Genomic DNA, 22,410 nt, shown 5'->3' on the forward strand with positions numbered 1-22,410 from the left:
CTGTACAAGAAAAAACTGCAAGGATACTTGGGGGCACCAACGGCAGTGGATTTTAATTTGGTGAATTATTAATCGCTGAGCAGATGCTCTGTCACCACACCCACAAGCTAAATTTACAAGCACACATCTGTTAAAAAGGAAAAAAACAGAAAAATGCAAATGCTGTAGCGCTCTCCCTGTTGAGTCATAAGGGGATCGATGATTGATTTGTTTTTGCGTGTAGTGTGTGTTGGTATTTGCGAGGCGCCAACCTCGCTGGGGATTAACAGAGAGCTGTACACCAAGGAGGCCAGGAGGCTATTTGAGATGAAACAGGGTTTTTACACATTTGTATATTAAAAAACGACATTATATTCATCTCGTTTTAAGGCACAGGTAGAATTAGAGATTTGCTCAGAATCACGAATGTTATCTGATTAAGCACAATGGGGCACATGCATCAAGCAAAATACTGGTCGCAAACGGGCCGATTCGCAGAATCGGCCAGTGTGCAACCGGTATTGAGACATTTGGGATGCTTCAAGCCCAAAGCAATTTGCAAAATAGGGAATTGCAATTTTTGCGATTACCTATCTTGCAAATGCATTTAGGGAATCGCAATTTGCGATTCCCCAAATACAATGCAGGAAGCATGTAAAAATTGCGACCCTGTTTTAAGGAATTTCAAATTACCACCAACTTCAAGTTGGTGGTCATTTGCAAATCCTTAGAAAAATGCACGTTCTTGCATTTTTTCTAAGTGCCATGTGGCGCATAAGGGCATGTGTGTGCGCCAAATGTGCAAACTTACCAGTTTTGGGGTGCATCAGGGTGGCCTTTTGGCCCCCGATCACCCTTGAAATTGCATTCGCAATTTGAGAGTACCTATTTGATACTTGCAAATTGCGAATGCCTTCCCATTCATTCCTATGGGCCTCTAGGCCCATAGGAATGAATGGGAAGGCATTCCTTAATAGCAAATCGCAATTTGCAATTCGCCAATAAGGAATATGTAGGAATCGCATTTTGTTTTGCGAAACCTACATGCATAGGTAATAGCCACTCCTTAATAGCGATTCCTTAATAATCGCCATTAGGGAATCACAATTCCGACCTCTGATGCATGTGCCCCTAAATCTCCTGCAAAACATGCACCCAGCACCCTCCACATCAAAGAAAACATCAAATCCATGGATTCTCTGCTTCCTGGCTATCAAAAAACAATATAGGTACCCCCTGTGTGAATCACTTCCACCGGTATATGACGTCATTGTCAACCAAGCCAGGAGGTTCAGAGGAAAAGCAGCCTGAACACTAGAAGTATTTTAGGCTCATGCTCAAGGTGCCTGCTACTACACATCTTAGGGTTCTGTTTATAGCAAGCCTGTATATCTGGATTGCAATTTGTAGGACATGCCAATACAGTATGAACAAGCATTGGCATAGCCAATAGGGCTCACCTTTGGGACCTTATAAGTGTTTAGCCATGCAACAGTTGATGTTGTTGCACCAAGGATATTGTGCTGCATAACTAAACAGTCATAAGGTCCCAAAGGCGAGACCTATTGGCTATGCCAATGCTTTATTTTTTATTTTTTTACTTTAAGCCATGTAGCAAACCAGCTCATGCTTCCTGAGGCAGAAGCAGCCAATCTTTTCAATTAATTCATTCAAATTGGATGAGGAGCAGTTGGGTGGATTAAAAAGATTCCTATAGCGTCTAGGGAATGACCTGAACTGAAGAGGCTCACGTGAAGGCAACTGGTTGCTCGAAGTGCTGGATAGAGCCTTCTGAATCCATGTCACATAGGGGCAATATCCTGTAATCTTACAATGGAGATAATTCCTGAATCAGGGTACGCACTTCGAGGCAAAACGGTCATATTTGATAGGATAGACCTATTTGCAATTGAGAACGTGGTCGGTTAATCGTCGAATTATGCAGATGGGTAAGGTAACACTGTGAGGACATATATATAGAGGTGCAGTCTTAGCAAAAGACCATTTTGTATTGGGGGCGCTCAGTAACTTTGGAAGGTACCACCACACTTATATTAGCAAGGAGCCACGTACACCTTAGAAATGCTTGGGTGGCCATTAGAACCGAAGTGGCCGTTCACTCTTATTGGGTGATACGTTTTGATGACTTACCAGAAACATCTCTTCTGTTTCCAGGTACACCGTGCATGCTGTGATGGGAGGTGGGGCTACCGCTGTGTCTTCGTTTCCGTGGTAACGGTAGGCAGCATTCACCTTGCTACTTTGGGAGGTGTCATCTTCACAGACTATGGAGCAGCTGATTCGCGCCTGCGCAGTACTAGATGTTCGGTGGCGGCTATAGACGGTTTTACTCGGGCTCTATTGTTCTGAGAGGCGGGAGCGGGGACCCAGCAGAAACACCCCCTTCTTCAGTCCCATCGGACCGGAGCCAGTCACCACTGCCCGGCCTGGGCCCAGCACTGATGCCGAAAATTGCTCTCCAGGGTTGCGAGGCTGCGGGTAAGGGAAGGGGAAAAGTAAATAGGAGAGAGGGCTCTGAGTTGATGTCCAAAACCAAGGGGTGCAAAGCTAATCCTGAAATGCAAGGGATGGGGCGCCGAGCTGTAAAATGGGGGAGTAGACTGACCCCACTAATGGAAAAGGAGAGAGTCTCCCTCATTCCCCCAAAATGGCAATTGCATTGTAGGTTGGAGGGGTACGCTGACTTAAAACATGCACCTCCCCCCCTAATGTATGTTCAGTCCAATTAGAGGGGTCCGATCAAAAGGTACATAGTTTTCTTCTGATAATCGGTGAACGGGGCCTGGTGCTACGTACGCCAAGAATTTAGCTCCGATGTTCATATAGTTTGGCACAAAGGCTCGAAAGCATTTTTCCATGCAAGAGCTAACTAAATTCCCATGCTTGAAAGAAACCAGAGGTTGGTACTCCAGGACACTTTTTGCATGAAGAACGAGGCTGCAGGTGAACTGTTTATCTTCCCATACTGGATAAATCTTGAGCCGGGTGTTTATGAATCTCAGTAATAGCTTGCCGGAAACCAGCAGCTCTCCTGTCAGCAGATAAACAAAGCCACCGACAAGAAGAAAAAAAGCGTTGTTTACAGAAAACAGTGCCCAGCCGTGGCCACAAAGTGGACGCAACGCGAAGCCTTTGAAATCCAATACCGAACAGATAGCACACAGCGCGCCCCTGCTCGTAACCGCAAGAATAGACCATGGGCGGAGATATGCAGACGCCCTTGACCAATTGCATGATGTCTTTTTTAGAAAGACACACGCAAGGACCAATGGAAAAAAAAAACACACGCACGAGCGTGTGGAAAGCCCGGAGCAATTCCAAGAGGTCATTTTCCTAGAGCAGTGCATGGGCGCTGTGCTAGGCTCGACCTACAAGTGGGGGACCTTGCTCTTCCCATATCCAAAGGATAGTAGTAGTAAATATGTAAACATTTAAATTGGATGAGGCGAAAACATGTGGTTATAGCGAGCAATCCAGGAGCCATTTTGGCTTCCGTCCAGTCGTCATCGCCAAGTGCTTCAAGGTCGGACTTCGAAGTATGCCTCAACTGTGTTATCACAATGCACTTATCAAGATGGCTTTGTATAATCGTGATGCCACCCTTACCAATCAGTGAAATTATTAGTTTGTCTTCTATGGGTTATATTCGGGGAGTACTGTGAGCTTATCATGTTATGTCTCAAGGGCATGCCATGGTTGTAGATAGCAGTAGAATTGCAATTTGTGTAACTGAAACTCTGCTGCCAATTCATTGAATGACTTGATGTGGTTGCCCTTCCAAATGTTTCTGAGGTTCCAGACACCAATTAGGTCCCACTGTATAAATCCAGTAATATATGCTGTCTGTGCTAACCATGTGCCCTGCTAGAGTGGGCTCGCTGTTGGCTGTACAGTGTGCCATTTGATAGGCCAGCCATCATAGATTGGGACGTCTAGTTACAGGGTATGGGGCAGAGCTTTGAAGCAAAGTAGTTTCAGTATATAGTGGGCCTTAATTAAGTCTATTGCCAACCTGCTGGTTGGTTGGACTTCTTTAACCCCGTGTAGCCAGTCATTGACGGGAAGGCCCAATAGCATGCTTTAATGTCAGCCCAACCTACCCCAGCATTGTATGGTAATAAGCCGCATTTCGTGAAGGAAATGCAATGTGGCGTACCCACTCGTAATTAATTATTGCCCAAAGATTGTTAGTCCATATAGAATGTAGATGGTAGTGCAAAGTTTTAATTTTGCAGAACATAAAACGGGGAAGAGTGAACATTTTAAAGAGTGCACCACATTCAGCTATGATGAGGGAAAGAGCGGACTATGAAAATTTAATTTTTGAGTCTGGCCACGAATGGTGCTATGTTTACGTCCCAGTACCCCTGTTCGGACATGGATATTGTCATAACTATGTTATAAAAGAGATCATCAGCCACTTGAAGTCCAGTGCTGTCAATAACCGCAAGCAGATCCCCTTTTACTGGTACCACAGTAGATGTACGCCAATATGCTGTAAACCCTCTCTGTATATTTGTACGAACTTCATAAGGTGGTTGATTGTCCTGCTAGGCTGCTGAATATACAAGAAATAGAGAAACAGAGTCTTCAGGGCAACCCTGTCACCTGAACCCCTACACTCAAGCATCTATTCTGATTAGTACTATGAGAGGTTCTATCACGAGGGCAAACAGCAGGGGTGAGAGTGAACAACCCTGACGTGTACCCATCTCTATTGCCATTAACTCTGACCTGGACCCATGGATCAGTGTATAGTGTTTCAACAAACTTAAGGAAGCAAAACCAGAACTGAATCCTTTGGAGGATAGGCCAGTGCACCAAGTCAAGGCCCACTAGATGTACAACAGCAAAAGGGTGCTGTCCTCTAGCAGCTCGTCTTTACGAGCTATGGCGAAATGTAAATCTAGTGCACCAAGTCAAGGCCCACTCGATGATCAACAGCAAAAAAGTGCTGTCCTCTATGAGCTCGTCTTTACGGGCCATGACGAAATGTAAATTTAGTGCCTTTCTAAGGCCTGGATAATATGTAAGACAAACAATCGGTGTTTAACTGACTCAGACATTAGACACACCCTGGTGCTAGTCTTAGAGGGTACCTTTAATGTCATAAGGGAGTCTCAAAACAAGGATGAAAGTTAAGCATTCATGGGGAAGAATCAAGGGTCCTGCGTAAACACCCTATTGGCAGCTCTTGGGATGATATTTGAAATGCTTTAGAAAATGTCCCCAGAGATGACCACTTACCTCCATGAAGCTACCACAATGTCAACCCCACTACAATGCCTTCAAGGCTCCCTTCAGACAACTCTGCCCCAAGCCCAAATGGGAGCTTTCTGTCCCATTACTCGTTCTTCACTTTCCTTCTGATTCCCCTTGCCTCAATCCCTGTTTCAGCCCTTGGTCACTCCCCCCCCGCTACAAGAGCTGCAAACACTTCACGCAACATTTGCCAATTTCAATTGCTCTCTCCACCCTCCAATCGGATCTTATTTTCCCACACGCCACATATATTTAATCAGTTTTTGTCCTCCTAGCCATACCAATAGCTGTTGCTTCCCCACTAGTTCATAGGCAGTTGTTATGTACCACTATGCACGACAATTTATTCTTGTGGTTTATATTATTAAAATTGCCTGAAATATTGGTCTGATACAAGTATATCTAATTACATTTCAGAATCGAACCTTTAAATTACTAAACTCGTTTGTAAATTGTTTAATGCTTCTAAAATATCCAAACTGTTAATAAAAATATTCTCTACCAAAGTTAATCTCAAAACCTTTGTTTTGCTATTGATTAGAGTCGACTCCTACAACTCGATGTAAAGTGGTCACCAAAAGCAGCCTGTCGCCAGTAGAACAAATTCTCTGATCTAATAGGTCTTTCTGACAAACGAAGTTTTACTTCCGCGTGATAAATTGCACACTTTTATTAGAGGAACTTGGCAAGCGCTGAAGAAGTGCACACAACAGTAGAAATTATCTCTGATTCACCTAACTGAAAATAAATCACAACTGGACGTGTACACAAGCTGGTGGCTTAAAGCATTATCCCAGAAGAACGGTGCAAACCTTTATTCACAATCATATCAGTTATCCTCAGTGGACAACAATGGGTGAGTGGGTAACACAGCTTTAGCGTGCGAGGCGATGTGCATGTATGCACCTCAGCTTCCAAACTGCTTGTCTGCCTTTAATGTGCAAAAGTGTTCAAAAGAGTCATAAAGATACCCTGAAGTTCATAATTACAAATAATTAAAAGAGTCCAATAAGTGTCCAAATATATGTCCATCCAGTCCATTGAATTCACAGGAGCCAATGTACATTGTATTGAATTTTATTTTTCAAACAAGAATTCTCAGCCCAGTCAACGTGTTTCGTCAAACCAACAGGACTTCATCAGGGTTTGTCAACAGGTAAATGCTGCTGTTTTAGACATAAATAAAACAGCAGGATTTTCCTGTTGACGGGCAGTTGTGTCTTGCTGTACATTGGTCTCACTACTCGCAAGGTATCAGAATACAAGAACACATCAGTACCCATCGGGCTGGGAAACTCATGATCCATTTGGTGAAGCCCTTTCAGGAACAGTGGCATGGCCCTCTGGACTTTAAGTGGAGGATCCATGAAAAAAAGGATCAGAGAAGTGCGGGAGCAGAAGAGTTACTATTCAAAAAGGAGGCTCGCTGGATTTTCTCTGAGCAGACGGATAAGAGGGGCCAGAATGATTCAGCTGAATGGCACAAACTCCGAGGTTAACCACACTTTGTAGAAGGGTCTAGGCCTTTATGCGCTTCATGGTAGGATACAGGCAAAGATGTCACAAACACCCAGGGCAAAGAGATAAGTCCTGTGGTTTGAAGTTCTGATGTATGGTAGGGGTATTGATGCCAATAAAAACCTATGGCAATGGGAGATGCCCCTTAGTTTATATAGGCGGAGCACTGCCATTTTCCCCATCTTTATTATCATCCTTCTTTCCTCTTGTGGTGGCACATGTGGTATCAGTAATGACCCACGCAGGTTGGGTGGAGATCTATGCAGGATATAGATGTAATCTGTCTGGAATACACTGGAATTGACAAAAATACGGCATGACATTTGAGGTGGATGATTGATGATGACGACACACGGGGCACCCTATCTGTTGCCAGTTGGAACAGGCCTAAAAAGCAATGGTGGTGAGCCGTGCTTCGTCTTCAAATACATAGCAATGTTGAAAGCGCACACTACTTCATAAAACAATGGAAGAGAGCTGGATCGAGTCCTGCGCCTCCATTCAATATGGTGCTTTTTGAAAGCAATTGTGGTGAGCCGCATGTACGGCTTTAAATACATAGCAGTGTGGAAAGCACATATTACTTCAGAAAACAATGGAAGGGAGCTGGATCGAGCCCCGTTCCTCCATCCAGTATGGCGCCTTTTGACACGCAATGCTCTAGCATTCAGATGCCCAGGGGGGACATGTGCCCTTGGCTTTGAAATTGAGCAGCCGCAAGTACAAGGACAGGGTGAGATGAAAGCCTGGTTGCCGACACCGGCAGTGAGTTTTTAGCGTTATGCTTCCCCTTCCCAATGTGATTACACCATCAGTGGCAATATGTATCTCCTAATGCAGTTACGCGATGCATCTGAGATATGGACGATGAGCGGCGGGTCAGGGGATGGCTTACAAGAGCTTTAGTGGTATGTGGAGCCTGATGGGGTAAGGCTGAGTTGCAATGTAAACGGCTATAGGATGTTGGTTCACGGGCCATTGTGAGATTTTATTTATACAATACCCCACATGGGGGTGACTGACTGATCGATAGTGCTGTGTGGGGCCTGATGGGGACATGCTGATTGGTAAACGGCTGTAGTGCGGACATGGTGGCTCATGGGCCATTGCAGTATTTTACATATATTTCATCCTGCAAGGGGCCAGTACACAGTAGGAGGTTCCTGATATATAGCCTGCACATTAGAGGGTCTAAACGGGCTAGAGTGACTAGTCACCTTTTGATTACACTTCTGGAAGCCTAGTAGATTGGAATATATGGCTGCAAGAACAGGGTTCACACTCTAACATTTGCAAAAAGGTACTGATTTACCATTGATGTACCACTGAGACTTGATGTAATGATTGCTAACACAGGATGGATCCTCTGAAACATATATTGTTCCCATTCCAGGTAACCACAACTTTGTTTACTGACACTCCCTTCCTATGGCCTACTGGTAGACGTTCGTCTGGTGTCCATATGGTAAATATTACATTGCTGCATTATAGAGCAAACGTGGTATGGGCAGGATAATGTTTTTATCTCCCTGTGGGATTTGATTTGCACATAGCTCACTCTCTGTTGTCTGTCCACCTTTTTTCTTCTTTTTAAACACAGATTCGGTGCATGAGTGGATGATCCGGTCCTCATGTCCTGATGAAATTGCCAGTAAGTTGAGGGGTGGCAATGAAACATGTCGGCTGTTCACATTAAAATGGTCTAAACATGGGATTTGTTTTTTAATTAGGAGTGTGGGCATGAAATAAAGACCCATGCTAGATGCCACACATAACTCATTTTTAGTTTTTTTGTGAGGAAGTCAACCTTTCTTCCTTTATGAGGACCTAGGGAGACTATGATGCGTGGCACATTTAAAAAAAGATACACACAAGCAAAGCAAAAGTTTTAATTTAGTCCACATGTTGGTTCCTCTGGAAAGCTGCCAATGACGCGAAAGCGAGCAAACTGGTGAATAACAGCCAATAAGCTCATAGTGGTTGCTTATGTGAGGTGCTTCCCATACATTTATATTTTTCACACAATCGGATCACTATTGATATGAATGTCCTTGGTCACCTGACCTGGCAAAAGTAGCACATACAGGCACAGGGGTTGTCTCCATATAGGCACTGGGACATGAGCCTCCCTTAACAGAAATCAGTTGAGATTAGGGATGCCTTACGAGTGAGAGGTAAAGTGAGATTTGTCTGTCAAGGGCACTGCTGTTATAAGACTGATTGAAACAAACCAGGAATTGATGCTAACAGAAACTAAACATGGAGACCCATGTGAAGGTGTACAGCGAACAGACTTACTACGGTACTGCATTTGTGTAGCGTGCATTATGTCACTGATAAGAACTTGTACCACTTTCCACATTATTCCAGTCTTACCATCGCATACCAAATTCAGCAACCTGTTATAAGTACTCACAGGTGATCTTTACTACTCCGCGTCCAGGTCATATTAATCACACTGATTATCATATGATTTAGTCTCATAAGGGAGACAGGAGTTCCTTTTATAACTAAAAATAATAAGACCCTTCCCCCCCATCGCCCCCCACCCAAGTCCTCCGGTCCACCTCTATGGTTGGGTCCTCTCTTTTTAGTCACCATCAAAGGTTTGCAATCTTTGTAATTTTGTTCCTCTACTTTATCAGTTACCCTCACTCAACCTCACACAAACCCAATTTATTGAGGCATGTATTCAGACATACTTACCACATCCAGTAAATTTTCTTTTTTATTATTTTTAGCTGAAGGTGAGCTGAAACATTACCAGGTGCTCTGTCAATAACTACAATTCAGCTGTCAAGCCTCTCGGTTGGATTCAAAAACGGAGACGTCGGCATTGGCTGCAGGCCAAGATGCCCATATTCTCAACTCATGCCAGAAAAGTAGAACAGCTAATCTCTTCAAACGTGGTGCACGGAAAATAAAGAACCAGTCCAGTCAATGGCGCGTAACGTGTGCATTATTGCCTGATCGATGTCCTTACTTTTAGCATAAAGAATGGCACTTCAAACTATTGAAAGACGTTTTCATAATTAAGAATCTAGACTGTTGAAACAAGTGAATAAATAAAGGACATAAAATCAGACACTTAGCAGCCAGTTCTTGCTCCCCCCACCCCTGACAGTCTGCTGTTTGGATACCCAAGGAGTGCCAGTAATTTGATGAGTGTTCTTACCCCAATGATGCTCAAGCCTTTGAGGTAGTCCTGCCTAGGCTGGGCTTGTGGGACACATCCTGCCAAAACAACCTTTTTGTGCGCCTCTTGAGCTTTCCTGGAAACAAATAAACAAAATTAAAGGCAATTAGTATTATTATTTTACCAATGCAACCTGCATTGAAACAACAACAAAGGGGATAAAACCACACTGCATAAGACAACAACACTCTGGCCTTTGAAGAGGTCAAAGACAAAATTATCCCAGTACACCTGTAGTCTAGTGTAGTTCCATCGAGTATGCAGGAGGTCTCCATCCTGTGCCGACCACTGGAGTCAGGAGGGAGAAGGCACCACGCCCATCTTCCACAATCTGTGTCTCGTGAGGGAAACCCTTTGCACATATTTCGACCGGATGAGGCAGAACCTTGCCATAATAGCAGAGTACCCACAGAGATGTCCTACCCTCTATGTGTTCCTCATCCGTCAGGGTTCCCATATCCTATTCCCTGGCCAAACGCAGTGAATCAAAGCAGTCTTTATTACTTATCAAGAAGCGATAAATTTATGTCACCTTAAGGTCCCACATGTGCCACTTCATCTAGAGAGTTCAACTCTAGATCTTCTAACTCTGTTATGTACAGTGTTATTGCATGCCTTACATTTAAATAATGGTACAACTGACTATGGCATAAATAATATTCCGTCTGCAAATCCTGATTAGATTTGAGTAGCCAGAATGTCCCTCACGGTGGTGATTCCAATAATGTCCCATTTCCATAAACCTACTAACTCTGGCACATTCTGCCACATAGTGCCCATCCACAAAGGCATATGTTCGGTCAGCCGCTACTTCCATCATATAGACCTCAGTGTCTTACCAGATTTTAACAAACACTTTGGACGCCAGTGGGAGTGATTGATCCACTATACCGCCAGAAAACATATGAAGTATGGGAATACCTCAGACCGCCTATTTTTCAGTCTCATATGAATGGTCTCACTGGGTGTCATACCATCATTTGTTAACAATCAGCAGATCGGAGTCCCCGTTATAAGAGTGAATGTCTGATGCCACTAAACCACCTTCATATGTAAACTTAGTACTTTTGGATAGCGCTATTCATTGGAACCCCTAATTCCACAGGAAAGTTCAGAGTATGGAATCTACTTTGTCAAAGAAGGAAATTATTCTTGCATAGGGATAATTCTGTAGCATGTACAAGAATTGAGGCAATGAAACTATTTTGAAAATGGGGATCATCTCAGAAGGGACAGTGGGAGTACTGTCGGGACTTTAATGTCTGCTGTTAGTTTGCTCAGTACTGGTTGACTATACCTTTTTTCCAGATCAAAGTGGTGTCTAATGTAACATAAGGCCCCAGATATTAGAATTCTTGCTTGATCGCCTTCAGTTTACTAGCCCACCCATGTTGGCAGGAAAGACTGAAGATTTCGGCATGTTTATTAAGTTGCCAGGTGTCTTGCCAAAGATACGGAGGATCTGAAGTGTGCGAGGGCCTGTCATTTCGCGGCCCACCAAGAAGATTAAAACACTGTCTGCACAGAAGGCCACCCTGTCAGAGACACCTTCCCCTCCACTCGAAACCATACACTTGTGTATCAATGAGGATCTATTCCATTAACGGTGCTAGTGGCAATGGCAACAAGCATTGGCATAGCCAATAGGTCTCGCCTTTGGGACCTTATAAGTGTTTAGTTATGCAACAGTTGCATAACTAAATACTTAGAAGGTCCCAAAAGCGAGACCTATTGGCTATGCAAAGCGGCCATACGGCCGCGAAAGTGAAAGTAATAGCGGTAAAGCGCGGCGCGCGCTCCCGCGCACATGCACTGTACCTCTAGGCTGGCCTGGTAGCACTTTTTGGAGACCTCTCAATAAGTCTCGCCAGACCAGCGCATGCGCTGGGTCAGACGAGACCTAAAAAGGAGAGGCAACAGTGGGCACCCTTGGCCCCCCCTTTTGTACTGGAAAGGGGTCAGTTGTTCCATGGACCACTCGGACCCTGGCCGTCAAGTGTGAGTTAAGTAAACATTTATAGGCGATAAATTTGGGCCCAAAATTAAGGTGTTGAAGAAGGGCAAATAAGTAACTTCAACCCAGTGGAAACATACGCCTTCTCAATATCAGCCAACAAAACCACAGCAGGACTCCCCTGCCCCCCCCCCCCCCCCCCCCAATCTGCCAGCCAAAACTAGGGCATTGTGCAGCCACCGTATGCTGTGTCTTTGGACTCAGCGAGGCATAAACCCAGACTTGTCCCATCTGACCAGAGAAGGAATTACTCCAAGCAGTCAATCCACCAAGGCTTTGGCTACGATCTTGACCTCGGTGTTTAAAAAGGAAACAGGAAGGATAGGGTGAGTAAACACCGGCTAACCGCCCGGCTTTGGAATTACCACTATCTCTGCCTTGTGCCAGTCTGGGGGTAACACGTCTTCTCCAGTCTCGCGGAATGTTAAGAATTAAGGGTTAGAACTGGGTAATGGATGGAAGTAAGAGTAGGATAGGGGTTGATTTAAGCTATGGAGTAGGGAAATGGATATGGATGGCTTAACAAAAGGGTGCAGAGGAAGGGTAGCGCAGGAGTGGGTACAGGACTTATCTCCCCCAATAAAATGGCAGACATGTGATGTGAAGGAAAAATAACAGTGGGGCTACTGAGAGCATGCTAGTTATGTTATTGGTTAATATATGTCTAAATGCAGTTCTATATTTTATGTATACATATCTGTGGTGTACAGGGTAATGCATAGTAGCTTCAACCTTTTTTGTGTTCCACATTTTTACTATACAATAACCTCAACGACTGATCATAAGAAAAAACCGCCAACATATTATAGTGTCCTTAATCTTACATCAGAGAATTTATTGACTTCCCTATCCACAGCTTGACAGACAATTACCTATTTACTAATATAGAGAATGGAGAAGTTGGGGAGGGGTCATTATGAGGGACAGAGAAGGCTGGAGAACAGCACTAAACCGGCTGACTTTGGGTAGCAATCTAAAATAAACAAGCATTTGCAATGTCTCGCATTTGCGAAAATTTGACCTATTGGTATTGTAAATGATAATGCCCTTTATTATTGTATGTTTTTTAAACATATAAATAAAAGGCATTGTCATTTCCAATGCTATTAGCACAAAATCTCGCAAATGCGAGACCAAATGCATTGCAAATGCTTGCTCTTTTTATCATTGATATACAGTATCTGTAACTTTCAGCAGAAATACTGTTTTAAAACATGAAAGGGAAGACAGAGAAGCTTTCTGACCTTATTCATAACTTACAGGCGCTTCTTATTTTAACGATGGGACTTCTCTGCTGTCAGTTCACTCCCGTATCTCCACCAAGTCCCTTAGTGAGTTGCCATAATCAGAGGAATATCAGAGAGAAAATTACCTCTGACATGCGAAGCACTGTGCCACTCACAAAGGACGCCAAGGAAGGCAACGTCCTTGCTGAACCGCGAAGGGTTTATGAGTAGATTTCAAAAGCTGCAGGTACAGATGGGTTTCTTGCAATTTCGATATAATCCTTTTAAAGTACTTAGAATTCTGTAGGTACGGCCATACGATTTGCTGCATTGATTAAATGGATCTGGGCGGCCATTGCGGCAAGATTCTAAAACAAGCGGGACTGAAAGCGATCGCAAAAGTGATCGCTACTGAAAAGACAACAGGACCGCGAGTGGTGTGCGCGCGCGCGCCACAGCAAAAATGTGTTTTCAATTATCGCGCCCGTGTCTGGGCACGATTATTGAAACCACATGGCCTTTGGTGCGCGTAATTGACACCAATAAGCCATGGGCGGAGCAATGCGTCCGCCTTTTGCTTATTGCGTGTCGTCTTTGAGAAATACATGCACTCAAAGGCCAATCGCAGAAGCCAAAAGGAAAAGCACACGCAAGAGCGTGTGCGATTACAGGCTCTGTTTTAAAACCCCCTACAAAAGGGCTCTTGCCTGTGCGAGCAGTGCTGCGCACTGCAACACTAGGGCGCGAGCCCAAAAAAGGAGTATTTCTACAAATCCCTGCACAAGTCAAGGAATAACAGATGTCCCGCTCATTTCAGAGGATGGTTCTACTCGCCGTGTAACCACATGTTCAACATCAAGCCTCTGTCTCCATCTTATTTCGTACTACGTCCAAGGAAGGGCAGGTTGCTCCTACATGTGAACGGTGTATTCTTTATGTCTTTTTTTCACTTTCACTTTAGTAGGATTCCAAAGAGATGCTTTTATCTTTAGGTCTATGAGGACCATCTTGATGTGCATTGTAGGTATGGTTTCCTCTGTTGTGACGAACTATGGTCATTTGTAAATATTAGCACTTTTACTCCTGTTCAAGTTTACTGATCTTCGATTGGAGGCAGCATCTGTTGAAGATAAGGAACACCATCTCTTTTTCTCAATCACTTCACCTAAACCCACAGCTATTTCCCCTACTAATCAGCAGTGCTTTTATCAAATACTAATGCAGCAGTAGCTTTATGCACATCGTCATGAGCAGCTGCCACATATAATATTTGAATATAAGTGGTATGCTGTTAATCTGTCAGATGTTCCGCCTGAGCTTCAAGACTAGTGACAAATGCAGCTGCACAAACTCTGAACTTCTTTTATACTTCGTTTACAGGTGAGATTTCTTCAATTCGACAGGACTAGGACTTTGGTATTCCCAAAAGAATTCCAATCAACCGTTTCAAACTCTGGGGATATAAATACCAACTCATTTTATCTAACAGCCACATTCCACCAAGTTGTTGGTCTTCAAAACCTTCTGTAAAGATCAGAGAAGAATTTCCCAAGTTGCAAGAAACAATCGAGTCAGCAACTTCCAAAATAAGGAACCAGCCAGTCCTGGTTACTTTATGCTTCAGAAGATTGATGCTGTACACCGGGTCAGCCCACATGCCCAGCAAACATCCTAAATTTGAAGATTTCAATGAAATATACTGTTGAGAGATGAATACAGCTAACAGATTAAGCATTAGACCCAATACTAAACACCAGAAGAACAACATCAAATAGTGCAAGAAATAGACTTTAAAGCCACAGAAGGAAATTGTCCTGTCCTTTTCCACCTGCACTAATTTCTCCCAAAGAAAAACTATTAGGCCATAAACACTAAACCATTGACAGTGACAGTGCAGACAAAACTCTCAGTATGGAATAAGTAGGGGCGTTCTAAAGTATAAGGAAACCTGAAATATTTAATAAGTGTGAGTACAAGCAGTAACAAGCTAGACTTAGTAACTGGGAAAAAAAAACTGTCATACAAGCTTCTGTTTCTCCAACACAATCAATACCTTCTAGGCAATAACAAATCCTTCAGACTACATGGTCCTGTATCTACTCGCACAATCTATTCATCTTTCTAGTCATGACACTACTGTTATGTTGATAAATGGGTGGAGACACATAATATTGTTAGTTTCTAACTCTCCTTAGAAGTGGTCTATGACTTGAAACTAGCCACCAATCCAAATTCCTTCAGGGCACAATTAGTGCCACCTTTGGACTTCATCAGAGAGCCTTTTTGAGTTATCTGGGATTTTCGCCTGTTCTGTGAAAAGTAAGTCCTTAGCTCGAGCTTCTGCCTATAGATATGAGTGGTCCTTTACAGAATAGGGTTGACCATCTATAACACTGGAGGTATCAAAACCATGTGATGCATGTGCAACCAGCCCGTTCTGGAGAGGCATTTTACAGAGGCAAGGAGATATTTGGGAGGGGTGGGCTAGTAAACTGAAGGTGGTCACGCAAGAATTCTAATATGTGGGGCCTTATGTTACATTAGACACCACTTTTGTCTGGAAAAAAGGTATAGTCAACCAGTACTGACAAACTAACAGCAGACATTTAAGTCCGAACAGTAGTCCGTCCCACTGTGCCTTCTGAGACGATCAACATTTTCAAAATAGTTTAATTTCCTCAATTTTGGTACATGCTACAGAATTATCCCTATGCAATGATAAGTGCCTTCTTTGACAAAGTAGATTCCATACTCTGAACTTTCCTGTGGAATTAGGGGTTCTAATGAATAGCACTATCCAAATGTATTAAGTCTACACATGAAGGTATTTTCAGTAAAGAAACGGACATCCACAACCGTTGCAAGGCAGTTAAGGGAACAAGAACTGCAACTATGTTACAGTAAGCCGGTGCTTAATTTGAATCTCAAGTTTCCGGTGCTCGCAACCAGCCCTTAATTGTCAGCACTGGAACTTATTACAGGCTGCAAATGGTGGCACTGTCAGTCGAATTTAGAGATAAGGACAACAGCTGTTTATTAATTCAATATACAATTTAAAATGATTAATACTGACCCCAGGCCGTTTTTATAGCTTTGGGGGCCTGGCACTTTCACACTTTTAAGAGTGTGATGATTAGCGGTGTGTTGGTGCTGTCACTGGCACCTATGGCAGAAGCAACAAGTGGTGCAAGCGTCCTCCTGACGAGATCCCTGGCACGTTATGTTTTTTATACAAATTAAGCATTGTATACAGCTGTATGTTGTTTATGTATAATGTATTCAACGACTGCTATGCTCATGATTTCAATCATGGCAAAAAGAGTTCCTGAATACAACAGGTTGAAGAGTTCATGGGTGACCAAGGAAGCTTGATGGACGCTACAGAACTACTAGGAATGGACAGGCTTGTCCAAGCAGGCAAAAGTAAGCAACGATATGTAAGATCTGGAAACTGACCGTGTGGAATGTTGTGAAGATATTAAAAGACCAGGAAACATGAATCACTCTTACACTTAATGTGGTGTGGTCTACTGAAGAACCGCAATGTGGTGATTTTGTATTGTGTGTCACTTTAAATTAAGACTGCCACTAAGGTGGTAGTTACTGGGGAAGTTGGTGTTAGCTTTTAAAAACTTCCTTTTTCTTCTCAGGTCCCACATTGACTGGGCCCGTTCTGCTCCTTGTAGAATCGTCCCCATCACTGGAGATTACAATATTAAATAAAGTACATGATTAATTAAGTAAAAAGCAGAACTATGAAACTATGCCAATGAACAAGAAATAAGGCATTGCTGAAAAAACAAGCACGAGATGGTGCGGCCAGGCGACTGAGCTGCAGGCGCAACTGCTCATCAGTCTTGTGACTGGTGCACCTGCGCATTAATGGTGCAATTTTCAGAGGGGACCAACATTGCCTGCAACAGGGATGCCACCACAGCTTGGGAGGCTGACCTCACGGCAAAATGCTGTCCAGGTACAAGGTTTGGGTACATGAAAATAGATTTGCGATGATATATCTATCAGAAAGTGTGAGAAACCTAACGCATGAAATTTCAAACTCATGTGTGCGGTCAGCAACCGACTAGAACTAGCGGTTGGTGGCTACGGGTTTTGTGCAGCCAGGGCACAAGTCGGGCATACATGCGGGTGGACGCCGTCCACCCACTATTTTCACAGTGTGAACACCGTCCACCCTGCCAAAAAGTTGGCCCCCTCTGAATAATGTGCTGCGGAACTCGTCCCATGTAATTTTCAAACAACGGGACACATTTAGCAGTGCCTGCACGTTGCCTGCTTACAATAAGCAACAAAGTTCAGGCGGGACGAAATGGGGCTTTATGATTTCAGACTCCTATTGGATCCATAACTAAGGCTGAATTTGAGGGGTCATAAGGCCTCCTTTTGTTCGAGTGTCCTGGCTGGGAGAAGTCAAGAGCCTCACACAAAGAAGCATATGCAGCAGAGGCTCACACCTTGTTAGCTAGCACTTCACACATACTTAAGAGAGGCAGCTTTTCACTTTGCTCAGGCTCTGTTTACGAGATATGCATGCACTATAAGAATGTCAGATGTGTTGGTCTTTACCAGAAGTTACACAAAATAAATGTAATTTAGATAGCACTTACTAGCCCTGAGGAGGTGTTGACATAATTTTAGTAGCAAGGGGTCAGAGCTCTCTACATCACGCGTACATATTAAATATACAATACATTTTATGCATTTGTAAATCATTGTACAGGATGTGTTGCATAAAACAGTGGGTGATTACAAAGTGTAGAATTCACATATCATCTTCCGTAGCTCACAGTGCTATATTGGAAGGTTTACAATGAAATTGCAAGTAACATAAGGATCTCTGTTTTCAAAGCAGTAACCCACTTACCTATCTACATAAAATAAAATCGGTCATTTGCATGCTACATAATCTGCTCTGCATTAACCCACTATGTTACTTTGAGTCAAAACACAGATCTTTCCAGCAAGTGCATTAACCCCCAGAGTTATCTCACAATTATTATTCATTCAGATTTACTGGGAAGACACACATCTCTGCAGCAGGTGCTGTTACCCCATAATATATTTCAAAATAAAGTCTTTACAACCAATTTACCAGATCAGATTTACTGTCAATTTTCTTCTTGTGGCCACTTTCTTTGTGGCAAAGTTCATAAAACTAAAAATTATAAGTTGAGGCCCAGATTTTGCGTCAGGGTTAAGTCACTTTTCTGGCACAACCCTGGCGCAAAATCTACTTTGGGATATACAGTACCACACATTGCCCTGCCTTGCATTACCTTACGTCAGGTAAGCATTACATGGGTGGTGCTAGGGCGCTCCTGTGCATCAACCAATATGTATTTTGATGCAAAACGATATTTACAAAGACTTGTAAATATAGGTTTGCACCAAACTGGTGAGTCTACCTGAGGCTGGCGTAGTAAGAAGAAATATATCAATTTCTCCTCATGATTTCCTCTTAGCATGTATGCTGCATTCTGTAGCACACATACAAAGAGGAAATAGCCTACTAGGATAGTTTTTGTGTGGCTTTGGGAAACAAAATATGCAAGGCAGGCCATTACGCTGCATTGTATTACTGTGACCCAGGTAGGTTTTACATGAGTGCTGCATTGGCGTTCATGCACATCCACCCATGTATTTTGTGTGCAAATAATAATCGCAGTCTTCTAAAGACAGGCACACTAGCTTTCCTTGGATCATCTCTAGAATTACACTTCCCTGTAAACTAATCAAGGTTATTCCCTATTTATGTGAAGTGGTATTTCAGCTAGGGCCCGCTAGTGAGTTCATGTCTTAGAAGTTCCATAATAGCTTGCCCCCAAACTGTAGCGTATCAGTCAGAGCAAGCCCGGGATTGTCAGTATTCAGTCTTACCCACTTTCGCTGGAGTAGAGAGTCGGAGTGCACGGTTTTGCACCTGTGGCCTGATGGCGAGCAGAAGACTGGATGATTCAGTAGAGGCAGCAGGCGTCCACACGCTCCTCCGCCTAAGTAGTAAGCCTCTCTGTATCCAGCGGCAGGTCTTGGGTCCTCTTGGATTGTTGAATGATTGCTTTTCCTCTGCGAGTAATGGCTTGCTTCTTCTTCAAAGCTGCACGCTGCTCCAAGGTGTCAGCCCTCTCACTTCACCGCAGCCCCCCTCCTGGCATACAGGTTTGTAACAGCACACACAGGAAAACGGCTGCTTCAGGTCACAGCATTGCACAATGCAACTGCCCTCTTCTTGCACCAGAACGACAGCCCTCCTCACCGCAGTCCCCACCTGGCATACGGAGGTCATGGACAGCACACAGGATTTCTGCATTTGCTTTGTGCAATTCAGCCACTAAATGGACATCTCTTTATTTCTCCCATTTCATATCAAAGGTCAATGTTCTGTCTTTAATTATTGGTGCGTGAGGTTAAAGTGTGACTGGCATGCCGAAGTCACATGAAAGCAAGTGGCAAATGTATTATATATGTGGCTTAGACTCCTATTACTATAGTCCAAGAAGGAGTGACTGAGAAGTGATACACGATTTGCTCACCTTCCCAAACACTTAACCAAATAAAAACAACAGGAACAAACAAACCTCTATCGTGCTTAGCCTATCCCTCCATACCAGCCCAAGGGGATCACCCCATGGTATTAAAAGGGCTCTCCCCAACTGGAATTCTAAGTAGCATGCTTCATCATGGAGTTCACGTCCAGATAGCCAGTGTATCTAGGTAGGGGTAACCTTGGTAGCCAAGGAAGCTCTTTGGTTATTGGGTGGGAGCCTAGATTTAAAATAGTTTAGGGTGTCGTAAGGGTTAATTTTATTTTCAAAGGGCACCCTGATGGAGTTAACAATAGGTGGGATGCACTAAGGAAATTAGTATCCTCTGTAACCCTGGGTCAACATGTTTTAGCCATCACACCAATGCCTCACCGGACTAGTTGGCTTTCTTCAGGACTTCACAAGGATCCTGTTAACATCCTATTTGTTTGCATTCAATTGTGAAACTTCCATTCACCATATTCATACATACCATACATACTGACCCATTTGGTCGCTATGTTCGCATTTCTTTATTAGTGTCCTATCTAGAGCTCCATGAGGATAAAAAGGCAGGCGGACCTTGTAGACAAACTTTCATCACAGGTCTCTTCCCGGCCGTGAACCTATTTCATTCCTCCTTTCCCCACATCCTAAATTCTTATTATACATGGTGCAACATTACAGCCCATTAAATCAAACACAAGAGAGAGATTTGGCTAGGATCACAGAATTTGGTCAAGCTGGGAAGCAGGGATTGATCTCAGGTTTTCCGCTTTCACGTTGTTCATTTCAGCCATTAGATGGACATATCTTTATTTCTCCTTTTTCGCTTGTTTTATATCAAATGTTAATGCATTGTCTTTAATTCTTGGCAAAACAGGTTTAAGCTTTGGTGGTGGGCAGGTGCCGCAACTGTGCACTTTTCACTTCAAATAAGGACTGCCTTGCATAATCCTGCTTGTTCTTCCATGACCCAGTTATTTCCGTTTTGTGCACACCACAACCAAAAATAATTTCCAAACATTTGAAATTGTGTGCTTTATTTGCCAGTTCCAATCAATAAATGTTGAAGAGCTGTTTTCCTTGAAAGGAAGAAAAGTTGCATTTTTGTAACTCTGGAAATTAGAGAGCGCTGTGTTAAATTTTGCCAAGTTGTTACCCTGCTGAGGTATGGGTGGTTTTGTTTTTTGCCCTTCTCACACCTACCTACTGCAGTGATATTGCAAAGTTTGCAATGTACTGTATTAAAACACAATAACACAGGCTAGCTTTGTTGTTATGATGCTCTTAGGTTTGGGACACTGATTTAATTCAGAGTTATACTATCTATGAAATGAAAGATTATGTGTGCTTACCTATGACTGGCTCCTTCAGGATGAGGTTACAGTGAATAGGTGATTCCACAGGTCAGTGTTACTGTAAACAAGTAGGCCATCTATGGTGCACCATGTTGGCAGTGTAACATGTCTAGAATATGCAGAAGTCTTATTAGCAAGCATAGTCTAGTGTAGATTCTGATTACTGGCAGCAGTTTGTGGTGTCTCTCGCTGTTTCTATATACCCCCACTTGGGGGTAGTTTTTCTATGCAAACTAGTAATATTTCCTTAGGAAGGCCAATCATTTCTTGAAAGTGCTAGTTGGGACTGGAATTGCATCTGCCTTTTTCTTGTGAGTCACGTTTTTCTTCATCCTACCATACTGTGCAGCTTACACTTATTTTGATGTGGCGCTGATTCCTCTTACTTTAAAATTTATGGTCCATTGTTTGAGAGTGCATTCTGGTGGTACGGATTCTAGGGTGCGGTGGTAAATGGGAGGGTTGTTTGGATATAGTTATGCTAACAATAAGAACATGAGAGATTTCTGATGCTAACTGTGGAGGTGACATTTTGGGGGCTGTGTGTAATTTGCAAAAACATAAATGTAGAGCCCCAAACGTTTTCTTAGGGTCCTATTGCTGAATGCTAAGGATGCAATAACTTTTTTCATTCACTACCCTAAAATTGTTTATTCTTGCAGGTTCCTTTTCCATCCCCTTTTCGGCATTCATCATTGTTTTCTTATCTCTCTCTCCGTTCTTCCCTTTATGTCTTTCTCTCTTGCTTTAGGTCATAGTTTGTTGGCAGAAAATGAGCCCCAATCTCCTGCAATGAGTGCAGGTGGGTAAGGCTGAGCAAGAATACTTTGCATAGGAGAGTGCTCTCACCTCTGGAGAGTGCAGGCAGCTAAAGCTATCACATCTACATGGAAATGTGCTGCATATGGAATATTTTCCCTGGTTGAGTAGGCTGGTGGTAGAGCTAGTTTGTTCATTCCTCGGGTAGAGTTATCTTTACACTGACAAAAGACAACATTGTTTTCTGTGGTTTGCATGTATGTTTGAATCAGGCTCACATGTACTCATGGACAAACCTGCTAAACATGTATGTGAGGGCTTAAAATCTGATGTCACACCTTGCAATGCCACTTCCTGTAAAGTCGTGGCTTGTGATGCCACTTCCTATGATGTCAATTCCTGTGATGCCACATGTGATGTAATGCGCCGTGATTTTACGCGCCATGATGTCACTTGCATACCGCCTAACTAGGTTAGTCCCCCCCCCCCCCCCACTTCTTTTTTTAGTACTTATGCCCTGGTTGCAGCCACTAGA

At 43.3% G+C, this 22,410-nt stretch overlaps 1 protein-coding gene across 2 annotated transcripts in view; it reads right to left on the reverse strand.

Moving 5' to 3' along the window:
- CDKAL1 (CDKAL1 threonylcarbamoyladenosine tRNA methylthiotransferase) overlaps positions 1-22,410 on the reverse strand; it is a 2,121,425-nt gene that overhangs the window by 1,420,935 nt on the left and 678,080 nt on the right. For both annotated transcript variants that reach the window (XM_085607048.1, XM_085607049.1), the window contains exon 5: positions 9,956-10,052. In XM_085607048.1, the coding sequence (XP_085463174.1) occupies positions 9,956-10,052 (97 nt within the window). The remainder of the gene's footprint in view (positions 1-9,955; positions 10,053-22,410) is intronic.

Source organism: Triturus cristatus, chromosome 5_2, assembly GCF_964204655.1.
Source record: "Triturus cristatus chromosome 5_2, aTriCri1.1, whole genome shotgun sequence".
Lineage (NCBI taxonomy): Eukaryota > Metazoa > Chordata > Amphibia > Caudata > Salamandridae > Triturus > Triturus cristatus.